Source organism: Bos taurus, chromosome 13 (genome assembly GCF_002263795.3).
Source record: "Bos taurus isolate L1 Dominette 01449 registration number 42190680 breed Hereford chromosome 13, ARS-UCD2.0, whole genome shotgun sequence".
Lineage (NCBI taxonomy): Eukaryota > Metazoa > Chordata > Mammalia > Artiodactyla > Bovidae > Bos > Bos taurus.
The window spans coordinates 17,399,110-17,423,849 of NC_037340.1; the positions used below are offsets into that span (position 1 = coordinate 17,399,110).

Consider the following 24,740-nt stretch of genomic DNA (forward strand, 5'->3'; position numbering starts at 1 on the left):
GTCAAGCTCTCGCGCAGGGCTCTGCAGCTCCCCATGTATGGCTTGCTTCACCTTCCTGACAACCCTAAGAAGTGGGTATGATCAGTCACTTCTGTTTTGAGCAGAGCCACCTGGTCAACACACAGAGTGACCCCATGAGGCCTGGCACCACCACAACTGCCTCAACAGACGATCAGCACAGCCACACCCAGCAGATTCCCTGTCCTTCAGTCAACGCTGGTCCGGTCAGGACCTTAAAGTACAGTAACAGTTTGGCAAAATGTTTTGCTACTAAATAACTAAGTTCATCAATTTTTCACCAACTAACCTAGGACAGCAGGCCCTCCCCTCTCTGTCTTTTAAGATCTGTCACTTTCAGTTCCAGGTATCGACTTATTCTTGGTTACAAGTGAGCGCACTCACTCTGACTGGTTTAAGCAGAAAAAGCATTTACGAGAAAAACAAAACCTAGACAGCAAACGCAATCTCCAGACCAGCTCCATTCACGCCTGGAGGCTTTACATAAAGAAATCACAAATCACAGCTACAAACTGCTCCAAAGACTGCCCTGACACACAAGAGGCCCTGCCTCAAGACAGATCTCTGCCCCCAAGGCTAGACAACACTGGGCCTACCCGCACCAGCTGAGGACGGCTGACGGAAAGAGCCAAGGGCCATTCTCCTGCCTCGAGGGGCTCGCAGACAGGCTGGGAGAGTGCACTCGGAGTCTCTACCTCAGGGAGGCAGGTGAACGCAGGGGACCTTCAAAGGCAGGAAGGGCTTTCAGATCAGAGGCAGGCCCACAAAGACAAATGTCTGACATTGAGGCTTTCTACTTATACTGGAGCTTCATTCATTTTCAACTTACACTGGAAACTTTCCATTGACATTGACTTGAATTTTAATTAATATTGAAAATTCATTTCACATTTCTCAAGCACTACCTTGTATAAGATTTTTAAATTATTCTAATACAGGAAATTCACTGCAAGTAATGCACTAGCTGATTACTGCAATCATGGAGAGTTTAACAATTAGAGAGATCAGGGGGATATTCACTAAATTTTACCCACGCTAATAGAAATCTTAATGAAGCACTGGCATTTCTCTGGTTGATGGTGAGAATGTTGGGAAAAGCCACCTCAACAATGATGTTATTATAGAGCTCAATAGTAATGAGCTGTCAAAGGGAGTTGGAATGTATACTTCCAAGACCTCAGGGTTCACACAAATTAAACTAAGCCATCATAACGAGTGCCTAGCACGAGCACATCTCAGCCCTTGTAAGACCAACTCCATCATGGGTATCTGGAGCCAAGTGTGAGGCTGGCTGCTGACTCTCAGGTCCTACAAAATGTCTAATTGTGTAGCTCTTTCACCTTTTGTTCTTAAACTCAAATTTATTTCATAGAGTATGTGCATTTTCTTCTCAGAAGCAGTCTTAATTCACTTTAACTCAGTAAAATAATACCACAAAAGAGAAAATGTTATTCTTTTATTTTATGTTAAATAAAAACATGAGAAAATCCTTTTTTAAAAAGGGTCAAAATATTCCTTATGTCTCCAAACCAAGTCCATGGATGCAAAGAAACGCTGGCTACTTTCCTCCCCCGCAGGGTCACACACACTGTCACGTTGAAAGGACCTGAAGAGACACCATGGCGCATGGCCCCAGCCGCCGCTTCAGGTTAAGTCACATGCAATATTCGGGCAAGCAAGGAGCAAAATACAGGCAGGCAGATTCTGGAAACACTTTCTGCTCGGGCCAAATATTATTATTTGTTTTGTCTTGCAATCCTGCTAAACATTTAAGCCACATATACCACTGTACTTTGATGGTACAGGTTTTCACAATTCCAGAATTGTAGTAATTGGCAGTACAGTTTAAGTAGCTGATGTGGTGGAATTTTATCCATTTAAAAATTACATATGAGAACAGGACTGCAAATTTTGCCAGTAGAAACATGACCCCAGGGAATCACCACTTCCACAACATTATCGGGCACACATTTACAATGCACCCATGAAGTTCTGAGTGAACCTGTCACTGCTGAGCTACGCTAAAGACGAGGCTTCAATCTCTGAAAACAAATGCTATATTCATGATTTCTATACCCAAATACTCCTAAATCCATCACAATCTCTAGAGTCTGACTTAGCTTAACTGAGAATGATTCATCCAAACAGGTCATGGTAGGCTCAAGATTCTTCAACCTTAGTTTAGGTTGTAAAGAGCTTTTTCTATGACTGGAGTCAATAAAAATTTCTCTGTTAGAGAAAGCAGAGGTTTTCACCTTAGGCAGACTGCCAAGATGATACTTTATTACAGAATTTATGAAGCTACAGTTTAGTAACTTGCAGGTTTTATTAAAAGAAATCAAAAAAAGAAAGAAAAGGGGAACACTACCCCACCAAAACTTTCTAGATTTTTTTTTAAGTGCAAGAAATGCTGTATCACTGAAGCACTTGAGAATTATCATGAAATCCTAGCAAAAAATGTAATCACCTCAGAAGTGGTAATAAAAAAGAGAAACAACCAGAGAGGCACACAGATTGCTTTTTGTTTGTTTTTTTAAAAGGATTTTTATACTATATTAAAAAACCACAAAATAAAAAAGGGATCAGTCAACATATATCTTAGAAGTCTTACAGAGTCTCTGCACCCATAGCCATGAAGGCCCCCTGACGCCTTGTTCTCCTCTGCTCAGTCTGCAGCTCGCTGAAGGATCGCTGGAGATGACTCAGGCTCTAGTTTTTAAAATCAAACTTGTTCTGCCAAATCCAGGACCCTGAATTTATCCAAATTGTAGAAACATGCTTTGACCACCCGTCCACCAAAATACCTCCCATTCAGATCAACAACAGCTAAAAGGCAAACAAAAAGACAGTTAGTTAAGGCAGGAATTCCATGAGACATTACAACAATATGTCTTCAAAATATTAAGATCACAAGTTCAACTTTTTAATTCTTTATCGTTAGCTGTACAACTTACCTTTAATTGCTGACTCAACCCTCTCGAATTCTAAAAATATTCGTACTGCTTCATCATCAGGGGCACCAGGAATCTGGAAAAGAAATGGAGTACAGTAAGTAAAGATATCATCAGAGATGTCACTGACTGAGTTTTCCTCCACAAATGATTTTTGTCAGAGTATTCCAACTACAGATAAGCAGTGCTCAAATGCCAAGGATCTAAGTGTAATTTGTGTTTGTGTGTGCATGTGTACGCTCAGTCGTGTCCAACTCTTTGCGACCTCGTGGACTGTAGCCCACCAGGTTCCTCTGTCCATGGGATTTGCCAGGCAATAATACTGCGATGGGTTGCCATTTCCTTTTCCAGTTAAGTGTAATTTACTCGTCATCAAAATTCACTGAACGTCTGTTTTGGACAGGCCGTGTGCTAAGTGTGAGCAAAAGGCAGCTAAGCAAGACCCCTGCAGGTCCTATGCCATCAGACACATAAACAGATAATTATGCAGTCAACAGACACAACCCAGCATGGAGGAGAAGCTGAGGTGAGCAGGAACTAAAATAAAACATCTGTACGTGAACTGTCTCTCATACCAGGCTGAGTTCCTCTGTTAAGCTTTCTAGGCCCCGTTGCACTGTGTAAGCACGACTCCCGCTAATCCCCACCACACCCACCACCGTGCAGCCCTCCCCAGTCTCCAGAAGCCGTGACCCTATGGGAACACCTGTTCCCTCCGACCCAAATCCTACCCACACAGTCCAAAGCTCCACTCACATCTGATACTGTTCACAAAGCCTCCTCGAACTATTCCACATTGATCTAATCCTCCTCTAAAACTCCTATACTTGTAAGTCAGTGCTGATAAGTCTAGCAACTGAACATTCTCTAACTTTGTTTGTTGTTTCTTCAACTGAACGTGTCACCGAGAGCACAGGAGGCACCTGCCTGACCCCAGGGGAGTCAGCACTGGTATGTGGGAGGCACTAAATTAAGCACCTGCCAAAAGAAGGAAGCCAAGGCACATATGACCCCCCGTCACTAAACTACTGAACCCACTGTCATCAAGTCTAAACGTCAGTCACAAAATGAAATGTTTCTTCACCAAATAAATTTGAAGTTCTTCTTATGCTAGTATCTGAAATTGCAATAACTGAGTAAAAGTAGTGTAACTAACCAACACATGTCACCTTCTAAAGTAAGACAGTATGTTACTTACAATGCATCCTCTATTTACAGAAAATGCTTTGTAACCTATCAATCATAATTTGGGTTATAAACAAAGAAATCTCTCTTACTTCAAATATCACACATTTTCCAACTTTGCCATATTTTTCACACTCTTCCTTGGTTTCTACTTCCAAGTCTTCATCCACCTCTCCTGCACCAACCATGTTCTATAAACAAATATATAAATTCCAGTATTGAGTATAATTGACAACTATGTAAAAGAGACGTGTAAGTAACTTTTTTCCAAGATGGCAAATGTTTCCAAACCTAAATGACCCAAAAGAAAATTTTCATTCCTGAAATATTCTGAAGTAGGTTAGTTTTTTTAAAAAAATTAAAAAATATACATTAGGCTTCAATAAGTTACCAGAGCACCTGGGCAAACACCAGAATACATAAACCAAGCTGAATTTCTGATAATTTTCTGATAACATTTTAAAGTAATTTTTCACTGTAGTCTTAAATACTAATGTTTAGCAAAGAAACACTAGAGAAAAGGAATCTAAAAACCAGTCTTCCAGGGAGTCTGCCCACAAGCACCACTTTCAGTTCGCTTCAGCTATCCCATCATCAGTGGGGCTGACTGCATGCAGGGGCAGGGCCAGGGGAGGGACACGCGACCCACAAGGCAAACAGGGCTCCTCCCTCAGCTCCTTACCCTGAGTAGGACCACTTTGGTAGGACACTTAAGTATTTCAGTTAATGGATTTGAATCTGACTTCTTGGCTGCGTCTGTAAGAAAAATGTCATCAGACAGAAGTGTTAGGGCACCAAGTCTAAGTTACAACGAGCAATTTACTTTCAACAGCAATCCCCATTCTCTATATCCTAGAGCCAGCATCTACAGTCTCTGAGCAAAGATGCAGCCTTTCCTATCTGAAAGCATCATTTTGCTTTGGTATAATTTTTACCACAACTTCTAGAACTTTTTAACATCCTCAGGTGCATTTTTGCTTAGTTCACTTCCTAAAGGGCCGACAGGGCACGGTGATCACCACCCTCAGAAGTGAGTCTTGGCTCAGGCAGTGGTCAGTGGTCCTGAGCCCAGTGTAAACGAGCAGTCCATCAGCCAGCCGTGAGCTGACCAGTGTCAGATACCCTCCCAGAGTGGGCTGACTGCTGGTTTCTGGTTCCAGTCTGTGAAGCTTACTGCTGCTTCCTCAAGCTCTATGTCAACATGCCTGCCAGGAAAAGTTCTCTTCCTTCTTCAGGAAAAGGCATTCAGCTAAGACTGATTCAAAACTACTGAGTTCTGCTGCTTAAAGTGCTAAATCATGTTTGACTCATTCCAGTACGCCCTCACTACAGAACAGACTGTAACAATCAAATGAAAATAAAACACCAAGTAGGCATCACCTACCAGAAGACTGCAAAATAACGCTACTTTTACAGAACAGCCAGTAAGAAAATTAGGATGAAAGCAGCCAGAAAAAAGCAAAAAGCAGAGAACCCTTACAGGATAGAGATACAGCAGAAAGAATAACTGATATACTCTGTATGGCTCTGTGTTGCTATAAAAACACAGTAACGGTTGTATCAGTATAACAAGGCTCTTTCCGGAGGAGAAGCAGGCATGCCAGGATTTCTGGAGTCCTGTTCATTTCTGCCAAAGCCTCTCATCTTCTTTTCCTCCTACAGGCGTTCTCTGTCCTGAACTATTTGTAAAGATGGGCCTCAGAACTTTGTTTCCACCACCCAGAGCTGGAAGGCATCACGATGAGGAATTCTCTCATTCAGGATGGCCTGCCCCCGCCCATACCCCCAGGAGCCCTGCCCGAGGGGAAGCCCACCTTTCTCGGTGGCGTCGCCCACAATGATCTTGCCGCCCCGCTTGCTGGTCTTCTCCACCGACAGCGCTGTGCTCAGGCCCTGCTCATGCTTCCCGAGACCCTGGCCTTCCCGGAAGCCGTACTTCTGCATGATTTTATGTGCTACCGTGCCCCTGCGAGGAGGAAAAGGAGAAAGGTCCCTGCACTTGAGTCACAGCACAGATTGGATTTTACATCACAGTAATCTCCTTCCAGGAAGAGAGAATGTAGATTCCACAATGGCGTTGATGATGCCATATACCTACTAATGGGCTATGAGATCGAAGTTGTGGGATGTTCAGGAGAAAGATTAAAAAGTGGATGCTGCAATCCTGGGTGCACTGAGATAACCTCTGAGGTAAAGGAAACACTAGTTCCTCTGGTAAGAGTTCCCCAGGGCCTGTTAGAAAATACCAGACTTCCTGTGTGCCCCTGTACCTGCTCTGCTACAAGGCTCATAACCAGTTTAAGTAATCCTCTCAAAAACTAAGTATGGTTTCATGTAATGAAGATGACTGCATTTTTCTAAACAGTACAGAAGAGTTTCCAATGACTGACTTCATAAATGAAGGATGCTTAAGGACTATCTGTTTAATAGATGGAAATAAAGAAACTGGGGCCCACAGTGGCTGCCTAGCTTAAGGCTGACTGACAGCAAAGGAAGACATCCCATGTTGGTATTAACGGTAGGACTGAAATTGAAACACACAACTCTTGAATTCTTAGTCCACTGCTCTTCCTCTAATTAGTGATAGCTTTCAAACTGCACAGGGAGAAGCCTCAAGGGTACTGAACACTGCTTCTTAGGGCCTGAACCCCAAAACCCTGCTTCAAACAGAACTGTTCAGTTCAGTTCAGTCGCTCAGTCGTGTCCGATTCTTTGTGACCCCATGAATCACAGCACACCAGGCCTCCCTGTCCATCACCAACTCCCGGACTTCACTCAGACTCATGTCCATCGAGTCGGTGATGCCATCCAGCCATCTTATCCTCTGTCGTCCCCTTCTCCTCCTGCCCCCAATCCCTCCCAGCATCAGACTCTTTTCTAATGAGTCAACTCTTCGCATGAGGTGGCCAAAGTATTGGAGTTTCTGCTTCAGCATCAGTCCTTCCAATGAACACCCAGGGCTGATCTCCTTTAGAATGGACTGGTTGGATCTCCTTGCAGTCCAAGGGACTCTCAAGAGTCTTCTCCAACACCACAGTTCAAAAGCATCAATTCTTCAGCGCTCAGCCTTCTTCACAGTCCAACTCTCACATCCATACATGACCACAGGAAAAACCATAGCCTTGACTAGACGGACCTTACCTCCAGTATCTCACATACGTAATTTCCTTAAATATTTCATTTGAACAAGTTGTTCCAGGGCTAAAAAGACTGAAGACTGATAACTGTACTATATTGTACCTTCTTTTGGCATAAAGATTTAATACCTTTTTCTTGCCAGCAATAAGGCAATTTTTTTCACTAGCAGGAAAAAACAAAATCAGCCCCCAGTGATGTCATGCCTGTGTCCCTTCAGTACACTCCAGGGCAGCCCCACAAGCTTCTCTCCAATGGGGAACATCCTCTGTGTGCACCGCCCAGGGCAGTAGCTATGAGCTTTGTGTGGCTACTGAGCACTCAAGACTAGCGTGAGGAAAGAAATACATGCTGAATTCTATTCACATTCAATTAGAGCCCTGAGTGGCCAGGAGGCCCCAGAGAACAGCACAGGTCGAGAAGAGAGGTATCAAGGTGAGAACTCCAAATCCTCTCACAGCGTGCAAACCCTGGCCTGCTCCTCAGCTCTGGCCAGCCTGGCCCCAAAAGAGCGAAGGCAGAATCAAAGCGCTCACATAGGCGAAGGCAGACCAGAGAGGCCTCTGCAGGCACAGCCTCTCCACCAGAGGCGCTGTCCTTCTAGAGGACAGAGAGCAAAGGCCTCGGCGCAATGCTGCTCCACTGCCACTCCCGGAGCACTAGAGGACTAAACAATACACAACACTCTCTTAACCACAACACATGTCAAATCCAGCGAGTCCTAAAAAAAACCCACAAGCCCCACCTGAAGTCAACCTTAAAACTGGTTTTCAAACACTGGCAAACAAACTTCTAATTATAGGTAGAAGGACTAAAAGTTTTTAGACCAAAGGTATAGACTTATAACCTTAAAGCAAACGTCATTTTATCAAGAAAAAAAAGGATGTCATTCATCTTTTGGACATAGTGTAAGTCAAGTCTAATTAGTATGAGCTATTTACAAATGTTCTGAAAACAAATATAAGTAACAATCAGAAACTGTTCCTACCTAGAGAATATAATGTTCAGCATCCCAATCACTCAACACTTCCGATAAAAAGCTTTACGTTTTGTACAAAACGGTAACAGGGTCATGCTGCAATACCCTCCCAGTGACTCAAGTCCTGATCCTGCGTGACTGAGCGCACCAAGCACTCCTTGTAAACCCGCTAAAGCCCTCATCTCCAAACGCGCTGCATCCACTGGAAAGTCTGACCACACCACCCCCGGCCCCCTAGAGTCCCACCCTCCCTGCACCCGCCGAGGCGCAAGTGCCCGACCATTACCCCATGTTGGCGAGGAAGGAGTTGCCAGGGCCGGTTGGGGATCGGGGTCTGTCTTGTTCCTCGTACACTGGGGGAGGAATAGCAGCTTTGGAAGACTGTGAGCGAGGTCGTGAATCCTCTTCATAAGGGAAGTCTCGGGGTACTGTTGGATGACAGGAAACAGGATTTTATTTTTTGTGCCTCCTTACGCCAGCATACAACAAAGGTCTCTGAGGTCAGGGACCACATGCCAGTTCAGTGAAGTGCAACCCCAGCTGTGCAACAGAATTAGCAAGGAAGCTCAGAGAGCTCCAGATGCTTGGGCTCCACTCCCAGAGACTGGTTTCAGTTGGGGTTTATGGTTTGTCAGGTATTTTCATTATTATTTAACTTTTTTTGTCTGTATTATCTTCTTTATAAAAAGGTAACATTCATAGGTATTTAAAAACTCTGGGGATGGTTACATTTTCTCGGGATAGTTTAGGTATGCTCCAACACAGAGAGTAGGAAAATGAACTAGAAGGTTCATCAAAGTCCAGTTCCAACCCCCAATTTGAGAACAGATCCCTGGAGACTTCTGGGACTCTGAGTTAAGGCACACACCCTGTGACTGAGGGACCTCACTCGGGAATGTGCTGCCACCTTGTGGAGGGTCACAAGTGTAACAGCTCCTAGATCACAGAGCTGTGGAGAGTCCCTTGGACTGCAAGGAGATCCAACCAGTCCATCCTAAAGGAGGTCAGTCCTGAGTGTTCACTGGAAGGACCGATGTTGAAGCTCAAACTCCAATACTATGGCCACCTGATGCGAAGAGCTGACTCACTGGAAAAGACCCTGACGCTGGGAAAGAATGAAGGTGGGAGGAGAAGGGGACGACAGAGGATGAGATGGTTGGATGGCATCGCTGACTCAATGGACATACTTTGAGTAAACTCCGGGAGTTGGTGAGGGACAGGGAGGCCTGGTGTGCTGCAGTCCATGGGGTCACAGAGTCGGACACGACTGAGCGACTGAACTGAACTGAGATCACTGAGCACAGAACTTGCCAACTGAGCTACTATTTGTTTTAACCTAAATCCAAATATGAAATGTTAGAGAAAACAAAATGAATTATTTTTAACAGCAAACAAAAAAGCATCTTGCTGCAGAAAAACCCTAGAAACTGGCATAAAAACTCCTGAAGCATAAGGGGTGGAAGGTGCTCTTGGCCGAGGGCTAGAGTGAGGAGGGTTTGGGGGCCTTTTCCCTGCACCCAGGTGCCTGGCTGATTCCAGCTAAGGCTTCCCAAGACTGGGTTAAAGACATGTATCTGAACAGAAGAGGGAAGAAACAGGTACTTACATTCTTTGTCCTTCTCCACAAGAGACGTGGGAGGTGCAATGGCAGCTCCGCCCATACCTGCAAAACACACATTCCGCTGAGCAAGGGCTGAGTGAGGAGGAAGGAGTCAGCCCGGGGCCACTGAATCGCACCCCCAGCCCAAAGGGAGAGGCAGGAAGGCACACTACTCCACCCTCTCGCTAACACCTGAAGAGTTCAGTGTTTGAAACCAGGGTTAAAAGTACACAAGTAGGTATCACTGCTTGGGTGTGTGGGTACTTCTGGTCACAGTCTGCTTTGTGCTGTCATCATTCTTGTTCACATTTCCTAGACAGAGAACAGTGGACACAAACAAACCAAAGCAGACTCCACTTGCTATCAGACAACCAGAGGGAAAACATGAACAGAGAACATAGGGATTTTTCATCAGAGAAAACCCCTAACATATGTATTATAACTTAATCACCAATGCTGCTGCTGCTAAGTCACTTCAGTCGTGTCCGACTCTGTGCGACCCCATAGACGGCAGCCCACCAGGCTCCCCCGTCCCTGGGATTCTCCAGGCAAGAACACTGGAGTGGGTTGCCATTTCCTTCTCCAATGCATGAAAGTGAAAAGGGAAAGTGAAGTTGCTCAGTCGTGTCCGACTCTAGCGACCCCATGGACTGCAGCCTACCAGGCTCCTCCATCCATGGGAAATCACCAGTGAGACACTCCAAAAAATGATAAAATGTAAATTAAAGAAACCAATTACAAAACCATGCTGCACCAGCATGAAATGTTTCAAAGAAATTTCCCACAATCAGTGTACAGGCAGGCGGCAACCACACGTTATGAAGCCGTTCTCTCAGAATGGACAGGGCCTAGCTATCTAGCGGTCACCAAGCACCTGGCTCTCACACAACGACGATGCTGCCTGTGAGGCTTCAGAGATGGAGATGGTCTGACAGAGCACGAGCTCAGACCGAATCCCTACCCCGCTTGTGACACTGCCAGAAGCCAGCATTCAGGGAAGCCCAGCCATGCATGGGGGTGGCAAGGACTCTGGACACGAGTGCAGACTCTCCACTCAGTGCTGTTCTTAATCAAAGTGCAGATGGACAGACAACAGGTGGGCACGACTGTGCTACGGACAGAGACGAGCACAGGCATGTAGTTTAAGGTGTGCTCAAAGGTCCAAAAAGTAAATGTTAGAAAGACCATCTGTGAAAACACGACGAAAAGTTAAACCCCATACAAATGTGGGTTTTTGCTGAGATGCCAGACAGCAAACTACCCAAATCAATGTCAGCTGAACTAGTTATCAAACTGAATATAGAAGGAAAGGGTAGAATTGCACATCTAAAACATGACATTTATGTTCAGGCATTACTTCTTTTCCTCCTCTCTCGCTCATAATCTTCATCTTCATCAGAATCTGGATCAGGTCGCCTGGAAAACCCACTAGCTTCATGTCTGTCTTTACGCCGCCTGTGATAACAGATGGAACAATTCAGAGATGTGAACCCAAGGAAGTCACCTTGACTTTAGGGGGCGTGAGGGGTAGGGGATATGCAAACAACTGATTAAACACCAAAGCAGCAAACATATGACAAGTGAGAAAAATCCAGAAGATAAACTGAAAAATTTAACAGGTATACGCATATAAATAGCAAGAAAAGTTTCCTTGATATTTACCTCTTTCAACACTAAAGCGAATCAACACAGGTAAGTTAATGAAATAATTTCGATTGTCTAGAACATGCTTTCACTTCATGAAATGAGTCAATAAATAACGAGAAATAGTATATTAATGTTTTATATAATCATTTAAAAATTAATACTCGGCATTTTTAAAAGAAGAAATGCAAATAAATCTTTGTTACCCATACTTTCGAAAAACATAAAAGATGTTATGAGTTCTTAAAAACTCTATCTGGCTCAAAAATAGTAAAAGGTGAAAAAACATTTTAAGTATTTTAAGCAGTATGACTCTAGTAGAGTCAGAACACAGGGAAAACAAAAAGCAAAACCTATTATTCAACATCAGTTTGTAAGCTATTTTTCTAAAAACTCACTCAAAATGTATGTTCTAAGTTTTCTGCATCTATATGCGAACTTGCTCTGGACTTTGTTTCCATGATGGGATGTAACAACCACACACTCTTAACAATAATCTGACTCCTGAGAACTGTTCAGACCAACCACAAAACCCACTCAGTCCACAGACAGCACTGAAGTTCTCATAACATCTGAATGAACATTTCAAACGTAACCCCATCCCACACTTGCATGAGGCCTTACTTTTCTCTCTCTTCTATTTCCTTCTGTCTTTCCAGCTCCCGCTGCCTCTGTCGCTCCTCTCTTTGGCGCTTCACTACTTTCTCATAATCGTTAGGAAACATGGGATCATATTCATCAGCTAAGGGGATCAAAACTTCTCCTGCAGAAAACCCGCTGGGAACAGGGTCCTGAGGAAGGGAAAATGCCAAAGTAAGTATCACCCTCTGTCTTGGAGTTTTATTCACAAAATTAAGGTCAAGGACCATGCAGGACCCCGAGGATCACCTGTCCGCCTCTGTTCTACAGATGAGGGAGCAGATGCCCGAGGAGGCTCGGAGACTTGGCCTGTTCAGGCGCCCAGCCCAGGAGCAGCAGAGCATGGCAAAGTTCACCTCTCAGTTCAGGATCAATTCCATAAACACCCTACAGCATTTTCTTAAAAAAAGCTGCCATTACCCAAAATTTTAAGCAATAAATTTGATTTTTTAGAGTAAATATAGAATACTTCTATTTTTATATACATAAAAACTTAAAATACAAAACAACTTATGAATAACATATTCTTGCAGTCATTTAATATAATAATCCCAGATTTTGATTACATGGAGACATGACATATTAAGACTCTCAAAAAAAAGAGGAAAGAAAAGTAGAAAGCCTCGTCCTGGGCTCTGAATGCTCTGGAGTCCACAGCCTCCCAAGGCCGCTGCATCTCAGGCCCTGAGTCTGAACAGGGCACGTAACTCCCTTCACAGCACAGTTCATTTTTTTAAAGTCCACTAAGTCAGGTTTTTGTGTTTCTCTTTTGTTCATTTACAAACTGCTCTTTGAGAGAAAAAGAACAAAAGGCAAACAGTGCACTAGAAACACAAGATGAAAAGGGGGCTTCGCCCTAGGCTGGGGGTCTTGAGATCCGTGGTTCTCATAAGCCCTGACCCACTGCATGGACTCACGCTCCTACATCTTCGTACTTTCTTCTGTTTGTTTCTCTAGCATGACACCCTCTTACTGTCTGTAAAAATAAGATGCCTTTCCTGGTCCCCACAGATACCCAAATGAGTGCAGGTCAAGGTCCCTAAGCTCCCACTCTGCAACTGTCAGAAGCGTGCCCAGCACTGCCAAAGGCAGGACGGCTGTTTGTAAAATGTATTTTACATATGAACACAAAACAGGCATGATACAGAGAGCTTATGCTCAGTATCAATGGATCTAAATCTAACAATTCCTGGATTATACTGGGCACTGAATTACAATGTGGATGACATTTTCTCATCATATTAATAAAACAAACACTTCATGGTCTCCTTACAATTAAAAATCAAAAATCCCTTTGATTTGTTGAATAAACAAAATTAGAAAAATAACTGTAATCACCTCCCAGACCCTATCACTGGAAATCTGACACAAATCTATTTACCACAAGGCTCCCAAAGGGAAAGTATTCATTTGTATGCACATAAAAGACATTTCTAAAACACAAAAGCACCTGAACAACATTTCCATTCAGTTATTATTAAAACAGGAGAAGCTAACAATCAGCAACTCAATTTATTTAACACTGCCATCACAAAGTTCCAACTCAGAACAAACTGTCAGCACGAAGGATAATTCTCTGTCGTTAAATCTGACAGCAAACAACTTTTACTGTGTGAACCCTGCTAAGTTCAACAATGAGCCATCCTGCTCTAAATGCCATGAAGAATACAGGGGCTTGCTTCATTTTAACAGACTGACAGTTAATACCCAACACTGCAGAGGGTGGGAAAAACTCAAACGCTCACACGCTGCAGGTGATACAACTCTGCCAGAGACAACTTGGCAACAAATAAACTGTCCAGGAAAGGGAATCATCTCCTGAAGTCACCTCAGGAAGTCTATCCTAAGAAAATTTTAAATGCACAGAAAGCTCTCTGAAAAGGTGTCCCTAAAAGGTTTACTGGCCCTACAGTTAGGAAGTGAGTGTGTAAATCACCACACACTTACCTGATGGGAACACTTTACAACTAAAAATTGGCTATGTAGCAAGAAGAAAATGCTTACTGATTAAATCTGGGGGTGATATATAGGTTCTGGAGTCAATATACAGAAACAGATGATTAAACAGTTCTTGATTAGATGCAGCAAGAAAAAATTAGGTGACAAATTTGTGGGAAAAAATGTTAAATGACTAAGAATCATCAGAAAAGTTCCCTTGTGGGGAACCAAGTGGTTTTCCCTCTTGACAGACTACCAGACTGCAGGAGAAGGATCAGCTCCTCTGGCCGTGAAACCCCATGGAGAGCTTCAGCGCCTGCCACACAGGGGAGTGCAGTGAAGCCACTGGGATGAGCGCCTGGCCCTGTACTCTTTGACACAGGTGGACAGCACAGTATATTAAGTGAGAAACGCAATGAGGGGACAGAAGATGCGGGAGGCAAAGAATACCAAGTTCTTAAATTCTTAAGTCATTTCTTTTTCTTTTCGCCAACCTCCAATTTCTGATTAATTAACTACTGAGCTTTAAACAGATTAAGTGTTTTAAAGTTGATAAAACCAGAGCAAAAATTAAACTGAATGTGATACTGACTAGATTGCAAGGCCTACAGAGGAAGTGTGCTCAGAGTGACGTGTGGCAAGTGCAGCCTGGAAAGCAGGAGAGCCCACCCACGGGTGTGTGTGTGTTGGTGGCGGAGGTGTACCTTGAGGCCTGCAGCCACGTGCGGTGGAGTGTCCACGATCTGCCGCTCATCCGAAGAGCCGCCTCGCTTTAGGTCGATTACTGGAGCAAGGACTGTACTTTGTTTTGTCCTCTGGCTCTAAAATCATCAAAAACCAAGAAAAGTGTACTTAGGCTTCAAATCAAAATTCAGATTACTTGTAACAAAGCTTTTTTTTGGTCTCTGCAACAAACCTGTCAGATATGAGAGAAACAATCTTAAAACAATAGCCTTTTAATTCAATTATTACGATAACCATATACTAGTTCCTTTTCCTTACAACACAAATCTCCATTTTCAGAAAAGGTTTACAGAAAGATTGGCCACTGTTAAATTTTCAGATGAAATAATACACTGAAAAAACTCTATGCTTGGACATACTGAAGTTTGAAAACCAGCATCACTGCTGGAAATCCAAAGTACTCTTTTCCTCATCCTGATTCTCTGAAACAGTTCTATTTCCAGGAGACGTGAAATGACCTTCAGCTCCTATTCCTCCCCTCCCTATCCCAGCCTCTCCTCCGGCCACGCAGGAGCCCTACATATTCAACAAAGAGGTAGGGCAGTGGCTCTCACTCCTCAGCAGGCACCTGCCGGGCCTCTTTCCTCACAGGTGGGCTTAGCTTCTCTCACCTTGGCCTGAGTGAGAGCTGCCTTCTTCACCTGGAGCTGAGACTGCAGGAGTTTGAAGTTTTTGGACCAGCCTTCTGTTTTTGAGTCACTGGTCTCCACTCCCAGGTCATCGTACAAGGACATCTTCTCAGTTCAGTGCTGAAAGGAAAGTGGATAGGGGTTAAAGAATGTAAGAATGTAGTGAAGATTTCTAATTAAAATATGCAGTGGCATGGAATTTCAGAGGTAGGAGGTATCTGATGAGATCACCTCGTCCAGGAACATTCAGTGACAGAAGCCAAGACACCTGATATCACCAATCAGTGCCCTTTCTAATACCCATGTGCTATTTTCAAAATAAACCTCTAGCATGAATTTTCCTGTATATAAGATCATGTGATCAAGTAATTCAGGAGTGAAATCATTCTGTTCTACAGAATGAGGGAAGGAAGTTCTACAGTCAGGGCATTCTTAACTATACATATTCATTAAAAAAATAATTCTACTTTGTGTCAGTAACAAAAAGTAGAAGCCTTACAAAAACACCTATTACCAGGTGAGTTAGCACAATTAACCACCTTTTCAGGGGGAGTGGGGGTGGAGGTTGATGGCGGGGAAGCTACCCTTTTATAAAATTTTATTATATGCCTACAAATAAGGGGAAAACCCCAGAAATGATCTTACAGATGTGACAGGAGAGTAGAAGGTTAGATTGTATAATACCCAGGCTTCCTCGTATCCCACCTGGTGATCTTTAATGACTCTGAGCACAAAGACAGAATCCACAATCTATATGTGAATGACTGACACATGCTGTCTCCGCAGACAGAGGATGAAGACAACAAAAATGACAACAGGTAACACTTGTTCAGTCCTCTCAGTTGTGTCCAGCTCTTCGGGACCCCATGGACTGCAGCACCCCAGGCTCCCCTGTCCTCCACCATCTCCCGGAATTTGCTCAAACTCATGTTCACTGAGTCAGCGATGGCATCCAACCATCCTCCGTCGTCCCCTTCTCCTCCTGCCCTCCATCTTTCCCAGCATCAGGATCTTTTCCAATGAGTGGGCTCTTTACATCAGGTGGCCAAAGGATTGCAGCTTCAGCTTCAGTCCTTCCAGCGAATACTCAGGGATGATTTCCTTTAGGATTGACTGGTTTGACCTCCTTGCAGTCCAAGGGACTCTCAAGAGTTTCTCTAACACCACAGGTCAAAAGCATCTATTCTTTGGCACCCAGCCTTCTTCATGGTCCACCTCTCACATCCATACATGACCACTGGAAAAACCATAGTCTTGACTAGATAAATGGACTTCTGCTGCAAAGTAATGTCTCTGCTTTTTAATACACTGTCTAGGTTTGTCATAGTTTTTCTTCCAAGGAACAAGTCTTTTAATTTCATGGCTGCAGTCACCATCCATGGTGATTTTGGAGCCCAAGAAAATAAAGTCTGTCACTGTTTCCACTTTTTCCCCATCTATTTGCCATAAACTGATGGGACCAGATACTATGATCTTAGTTTTTTGAATGTTGAGTTTTAAGCCAGTTTTTTCATTCTCCTCTTTCACCTTCATCAATAGGCTCTTTAGTTCCTCTTCGCTTTCTGACATTAGGATAACAGCCTATCACACTTGCCAGGGTGGTCAACGACGTAACTGCTACAGAAGCCTAGGAGGAGGCTACCAGTAAAGCCAAGAGCAGTCCAGGAGCGGGTGGAGACTTCCGGAAATAAATCTGCTCCAGGTCAAACCCAGTCAGAAGTCCACACCTCTAGCTGCTAAGTCCTTACTGCCACGTTTGAAAACCTCAACATTCTGAAACCCAAAACACGGCTCATTTCTCAAAATAAGACAGCAATCTGTTTCTTACAGTTGGAAAGGGGAAAAAAAATTGACTGAAAACCCTAAACTGCAAAGAAGTGCTTAACACAGGAGTTGCTAACTTATGAACACATCCCAAAAGTGTGTCAGTTCCCAGGCTCAGACAGCATTTCGCCATTGAAACTGTGTCACACAAATCCTGTTTTGCCTGTGTTATGTCTCAGAAAGAGAAGGTGATACATACAGGAAGGGAAATATCTAATTTTCCCCCAGAGTCACATCTGACCTGGGGCAAAACTTCTGTGTCTGCTCACTTCTCCACCCTTCTGTGCATGGATCTTAAGACCCCAACACCCCAACACCTCGGCTGACCTGGTTCCACGGTGCATGGGGCGGGGGTGAGGGGTTGGATGCTGCCTCCCTCCCTCAGAAAGCTGTTCGGCTCCTGAGCTGAAGTCAGCCCTGGTCACCTATGGGTGCCTTTCAGAGTTCCTTCCCTACTTTATACCTGAACGCTGTGATGACCTGAGAGCTCTCAGTGCTGAGTGCTAAATGAAAGGCCCCAAGGCAGTGCACAAGCAGGGTGAATAAGAGCAGAGCCCAGGGTACTGGTGGCTGAGTGCTCCAAGTGACACACAAAACAACGGAGACACGCCTAACGGTTCTCTCCTCACGGCTTCTGGGACAATTCACTGGCTCAGCAGGGACGAAGAATTCCCTGAAGAGTGTATCCCGCAGGGGCATGCCCGCTGCCTTCAGCGCCAGACAAAGCGGACTTGGCAACACCTTGTCACGGTATTAAGCTTGAGACAAGCGGCAGACAAGCGCAAGACACTGAGGCTAAACGTAGAAAAGTTAATGAATTCCATTTCTCATCTAAGCATGCCTGAAATCTGATCAGGTCTCCAAAGTTTTGCAGGTAATACCGCTGGGGTCCACTTCAGAACCTACTATTTTAATCCACAGTCTTATAAACTCCACAAAAACCTATATTCAGTGTGTGGAGGTCACTGCTCTACCCTCAGACTAAGATCAGTGTCTGCCCCAGAGTCGAACAGGGAATCAGGCCAACTGCTCAGTTAACACACTAATTGCAACCTTCTCTTATCCAGGACTTCAGAAATTTCTGGCCACTGATGACTACATAAGACCACAGAGCTGCAGAGGCTGTCATGCACTTTTCTTCCAGCCTACTTGGTGTTCAAAACTAATCCTTCTTTTCCAGGTACACATCCTTAAAGTTTAAATTTAACCTAAAAACTCAGAACAACAGCAAAGAAAAAACAATGCTGAGTGACCAGCTTGCAAAGGGCCCGTGAATGATGCCAGGTTTGAGCTGCACGAGTCCACTTACATGTGGCCTGTTTTCCACAGTAAATACTGTAGGACCACAACATCCGAGGTCGGTGGAATCCATAGATACTGAGGGCCAACTGTGAAGTTACACGATTTTTCTGCTGCGGAGGGTCGGGGCCCCTGACCCCTGCCTTTTTCAAGGGTCAACTGTACTGTGGTTTTCAGAACACTGCTTCAGAAATGACCATGCATCTTTCATCTAACCTAGTCTAATGTTTTGAGACCTCATCATTCAGTTGATCACCAGACCAAAGCCTAGTAAACAAACTGTGGGTTCATTTGCTTTACCTTTCTTTCTTCTTATAAAGGCAAGAGAAGACTGACAGACACATTTTGGCAAACAAATACAAACAACACTTTCTGGGAAATTATAAAGCTAAATTATCAAACTTTGTTTATAAACCAAACTCTACTTTGTGTGTGTGTGTGTTAGTCGCTCAGTCGTGTCTGACTCTTTGCGATCCCATGGACTGCAGCCCACCAAGCTCCTCTGTCCGTGGGATTCTCCAGGCAAGAATACTGGAGTGGATTGCCATTCCCTTCTCCAGAGAAACTTCACAACCCAGGGATCAAACCCTGGTCTCCTGCATCGCAGGCAGATTCTCTACGGTTTGAGCTACAGGGGAGTCCTTTTTCACTTTACTTCTCTCAGTACTGCTTAGTAAGAAATTTGAAAACATCATTAAGAAAGGTATTTACAAATAAGATTGGTCTCTAGAGACTGGCTCAAAACGGTGGAGCAAAAGAACGTGCGCTCATCTCCTGCCAGAGCACCAAAATCACAATTAGCTGTTGAACAGCCATCAACAGGGAGATACCAGAACCCACTAAAAAAGATACCCTCCATTCAAGGACAAAGGAGAAGCTGCAGTGAAATGGTAGGAGGGGCACAATCAGGACAAAATCACATCTTACACCTGCCAGGTCGGTGACCCATACTCTGGCAAATACCACCACCAGAGTTCTCACACTGCTCTGAAGGTTCTAGGCCCCACATCAGGCTCCCCAGCCAGGGGGTCTGGCCAAGGGACTGGGAATCCCCTAGAAACCTGACTTTGAAGGCCAGCGGGATTTGATTACAGGACTCGCACAGGACTGGGGGGAAACAGACTCCACTCTTAGAGTGCAAACAAAACCTTGTGCTCACTAGAACCCAGGGGAAAGGAACATTCACCCCACAGGAGACTGATCCAGACCTACCGTGAGTGTCTGCAGGTCCCCTGCAGAGGTGTGGGTTGGCAATGGCCCGCCAGGGACAGGGGCACTGGTAGCAGCAGTACTGGGAGATGTATCTTGGCTCGGTGTAAGTCCTCTGGGAGGTGCCAAAGCCCTATCGTAGAGCCTGTGGGCTTCCCTGGTGGCTCAGAGGGTAAAGCGTCTGTCTGCAATGTGGGAGACCGGGGTTCGACCCCTGGGTTGGGAAGATTCCCCTGGAGAAGGAAATGCCAACCCACTCCAGTACGCTTGCCTGGAAAATTCCATGGACAGAGGAGCCTGGAGGGCTACAGTCCATGGAGCTGCAAAAGAGTCGGCCATGACTGAGTGACTTCACTCGCTCACTCATAGAGCCTGTAGACTCCAGGACTGGGTCACCTCAGGCCAAACAACTAACAGGAAGGGAGCACAGCCCCATCCATAGACAGACAACTGGAGTCAAGTTTTACTGAGCATGACCCCATCCACTTGAGCAAGACCCAGCATTCCCACAGCCAGTCCCTCCCATCAGGAAGCTTGCACAGCCTCTTATCCTCATCCACCAGAGAGCAGATAGAAGAAATAAGAACTACAATCCCAGAAGCCTCCAAAACTAATACTACAATCACAGAAAGCTAACCAAGAGGAAAAGAAATAGGATTCTGTCCCAGATGAAGGATCAAGATAAATCCCCAGAAAAACTAGAGCAAGTGGAGATAGGTAACCTCCCAGAAAAAGAATTCAGAATAATGATACTGAAGATGACCCAGGATCTCAGAAAAAGAATGGAGGGGACACAAGAAATGTTTACCAAAGACCGAGAAGAATTTAAGAACAAATAAATAGAGCTGAATTAACACACTAGAAGGAATCCATAGGAGAATAACTGAGGCAGAAGAATGGATAAATGACCTGGAAGACAGAATGGTGGAAATCACTGCTGCAGAACAGAATATAGAAAAAAGAAGGAAAAGAAACGAAGGCAGCCTAAGAGACCTCTGAGAAAACATTAAACAGAGCAATATTTGCCTTCTAGGGGGTCCCAGAAGGAGAAGAGAGAAACCACCTGAGAAAATATCTGAAGAGATAATAGCTGAAAACTTCCCTAACATGGGAAGGGAAATAATCAACCAAGTCTAGGAAGCACAGAGTCCCATGCGGGACACAAATAATGGTCTCAATGGAAATCAAGTAACCAAATGCCCACTAAACTGAAGGGAAAAGACCAACTTATTTATTTTTGCATTTCCAATTTCTGGCAAAGAGGAGGCATTCAATAAACATTTTTAAATATCAACAATTAAATAAATTCTTTTTTAGCCACATGAATCAGCAGTGAAACTACACAACGCCCACAGGCTCCACTAGGAAGTAAAGAGGAAACAAAAGCTTCTGAGGTGGATGGTAGTAATGGGCACACAACACATTTAAAAATAGTTCAAATAACAAATTTTATGTTATGTATATTTTACCACAATCAAAATTTTTAAAAAAACTAGGTAAAAGGGAGAGGAGCAGCAGCACTAGGCAAGGCAGTGTGAGCTAACAGGATGCTGGATGTCCCCCTAGGGACGGAGTGAACATGATGCAAACATTTTCCCTATTTCAGGGCTACACGCTCAAGCAATGCAGAGGCGCTCTACCTCCAACAGAGTGCTTTCAGCCAAGAGCCCAACTCCTAAGACTTCGTCACCCAACTGGCGAGGCTCCATGCCATCACACTTCCTCCAACCCCAGTCTACCTGAAGCTAGTTGTTGACAATGGCACCTGATTCGCCTCCGTCTGCTTCCAAAGTCATTGTACAGCAAAATCTTATGTTCATTTAAAGTTCCCCGTTTCTGTTCTCAAAACCTTCAAAAACATAGCTTAAATATCAGAAACTGATGCCCCCTTACTAGCATCTGCTAGCTTTCTGTACCTCGGAGCTTACACATCAGATCTCCTCATCACAGTAAAGGCAGAAGAGCTCTCTTCAGAGATCTTCAAATTCATAGAACTGGACGGACCACAGCAACGACACGCTCTACCCACCTGCACTTGTAAGACTTGCTTTAATGAACTACTATAATGCAACAAGCACCAGTGAGACAAGAGACCACCCTCCACCCGTATGGTCCCCATCCCATCCCATCCACCCAAGTGATCTCCCTGGCCCAGCAGCAGCCTGAACTCCATTCTAATTCCCTCCTTTCCTCCTTTTATATAACCTTACCAACACAGCTTGTTGCATCCATTCCTTAAAAAGTATATGTATCTTCACTTTAGCTGCCTCGAGTACTTGTAAATATGTCACAGTTGATTCGTGCATCCTCTCTGCGGCAAACACTGAAAACAACAAGTGCACTAACAAGACTCTGTTATGACCTGAACTGCACCTCATTAACGCTCAGATGTCTTTCAGATGATACAACACATTTACTTCATGAAGTCTGGTGACAGGTAATAGAAACGGAGCACTTTCTAACATTTGGATATATCTTAGGAAGCCAGGACCAAATGGAAATACAAACAGTTGATTTTCATAACCTCTTTAAAATACCACCTCACTATTGACTTCGTTTTCATAATAACATCAGCCTTTGATCAACACATCTTCCAGGTATGCTCCTTTTTCTTTCACTTAAAAAGAAACACGGTAAACACAGCTCTTCTGGAAGAATGATGACTTTTCAAGATTCTACCCAAGCTAAAGAAGTATTTTTTTAAAACACGTGCAACTGGCAAAAAAGAACGTGGAAGACATCTTCTCAGGAGCACCCCACGTGCTCATCTTTTAAGTACATCTCTGAAGCCTTTGCTAACAACAACCCTCACATAAAACCAGCTACCCCCTGAACACACTCACATCATGTTAGGCTCCACTGGGTGACATGTCTGTCTCTTACTATATCATAAAGCCCTCAGAGGCAACAAGGGCTGTTTCTGTCTTCATCTTTATATCTCCAACTGAGCACCTTGCTTGGGACATTGTTAAGCACTTTTAAAATATTTTCTAAATACATCAGTGAGTTGTCAGTCAGCACACAACACATTTTTTAGTATATACCATTTGCTTTATTTCTTCTAAAAATAAAACACCCACAGTTTAAGTTACTAATGTAATATCCCATATCGCCTAAATATCCTCACTATAAAAAATGCCTGTGGCCCTTAACTCACAGAACTGTGGAAACTGAATTGCATCCTTTAAAAACTCCACCTGGTGAAGAGAGACGCAGTCCGCACCTACCTGAGAATGTGCAGAATTTTGCCCTCCCCCAGAATATCCTATTTCCCACCCACTTGCCTGCTTCCCTGGTGGCTCAGACGTTAAAGCGTCTGCCTCCAATGCTGGAGACCCCGGTTCGATCCCTGGGTCGGGAAGATCCCCTGCAGAAGGAAATGGTAACCCACTCCAGTGTTCTTGCCTGGAGAATCCCATGGACGGAGAAGCCTGGTGGGCTATAGTCCACGGGGTCGCAGAGTCGGACACGACTGAGCGACTTCACTGTACACTCTACTGCCTGCCTCTAGGAATAAGCACCTCCCAGGGCCCTCCTTCATTGATTTCTCAGAGAACCGTCTTGATCCGACCTGACTACCCATGTTCACACTTCTATCTGCCTTTCCTGCAGTTTCCAGAATACACTAAGGTGCTTCACCTTTGCTACCTTTACACTTATTTCCTCTGCAGGGAAGCTTTCCCCCATCCTGCACATCTAACAAAACACCCCCAAGACTCAGTTACACGCCTCACTCCTTTGCAAGCCTTTCCAGACCGACCGAGGCGTGGCTTTTTACACTTGTTTCTCTGGAAACTAAACTCACGGGAGCATACACACAAAATCTTACTGATCTAACTTATCTGCTGTTCCTAAACATGACCGGGGCAAAAGGAAACGCTCAAGCAAAAAAAAAAAAAAAAAAACGCTTGGTGACTGGATATCGAAGCTAAAATATCGCTTCCGAGGCAGTGCCGGAGCCTCGTCCAGGTACAACCCCTGTCTCTGAGGAATGGCCAGAGGGAGGAAACGGATTCCTTCCTCGGCGTCCCTGGCCCCGGCCACAGACTGTTCAGACCTTCCTACCGGGTTCAAGGGACCAAGAGCTGTTCCCGGACAGACGGACAGCGAGAGGGAGGGAAAGGCGCCCTCGGGTCCAGGAGACACAAGGACAGAGCAAACAGACGAGGAAGAAAAAGAGTAGAGAAGGGGTGCGAGGGCCCGACAAACCGAGGCACATAAAGGAAGGAGGCAGCAGGGAGCGAGAGAAGATGGGGAGGCTTACCAGCGGCCAGGCCGCCAGGCGCGGGGCAGCCAGCGGCGCGGGGCAGGTCAGGGACCTCCGCCCCTCGCGGTGCGGCCTAAAGCCGCGGCCTCACCTGCCGCGACGCCCGGCCGAGGAGGCGCGCCGGCCCCGGCCCCCGCCCGCCCACCGGCCCCAGAGACCACTTACCCGGCCCCCCCGGCCGACGCTCCCGGGCCGCGGCGGCGCACCGAGGCCGACGCGCCGCCGACACCGCGGGCTGGGCGCTCGGCGTCAGCCCCCGACGGCAGCACCGCTCCGGCGCCAACCCCTACGCAGACTCCGCGGGACGCGCGGCGGCGCGGGGTCACGGCGCGTACGGCCGGAAGAGAGGCGCCCGGCGCCTGCGTTGAGGGCGCCCCTGCTGCCGCGCGCCCCCTGCCGGCCGGAGGACCGAGCCCGCAGAGCCCAGAAACTTCCTCTGCCGCCAAGAGGGGTCGCGATGGCACAAGGTTGTGACGCTACACACCCCGGGAGCCTGGCATTGACCTCGGGCGGAGAGGACAACTGGTCCAGGGCTGCAAAGGTTGGCTTCATGGGGAACACATGTACACCCGTGGCGGGTTCATGTCAATGTATGGCAAAACCAATACAATATTGTAAAGTAATTAGCCTCCAATTAAAATAAATAAATTTATATTAAAAAAAAACTGTTCATCATCAG

General features: G+C 45.2%; 1 protein-coding gene across 1 annotated transcript; it reads right to left on the bottom strand.

Annotated features, from left to right (window-relative positions):
• Nucleotides 1–1,459: 1,459 nt before the first annotated feature.
• RBM17 (RNA binding motif protein 17) lies at nucleotides 1,460–24,339 on the bottom strand. The gene is given in 12 exon segments (NM_001101083.1): nucleotides 1,460–2,844; nucleotides 2,973–3,045; nucleotides 4,247–4,345; nucleotides 4,837–4,910; nucleotides 5,969–6,120; nucleotides 8,555–8,696; nucleotides 9,875–9,931; nucleotides 11,226–11,323; nucleotides 12,137–12,303; nucleotides 14,794–14,910; nucleotides 15,445–15,582; nucleotides 24,227–24,339. Coding segments are annotated over 11 exon segments (1,206 nt in total). The 5' UTR covers nucleotides 15,568–15,582; nucleotides 24,227–24,339; the 3' UTR covers nucleotides 1,460–2,740.
• Between the last annotated feature and the right edge of the window lie 401 nt (nucleotides 24,340–24,740).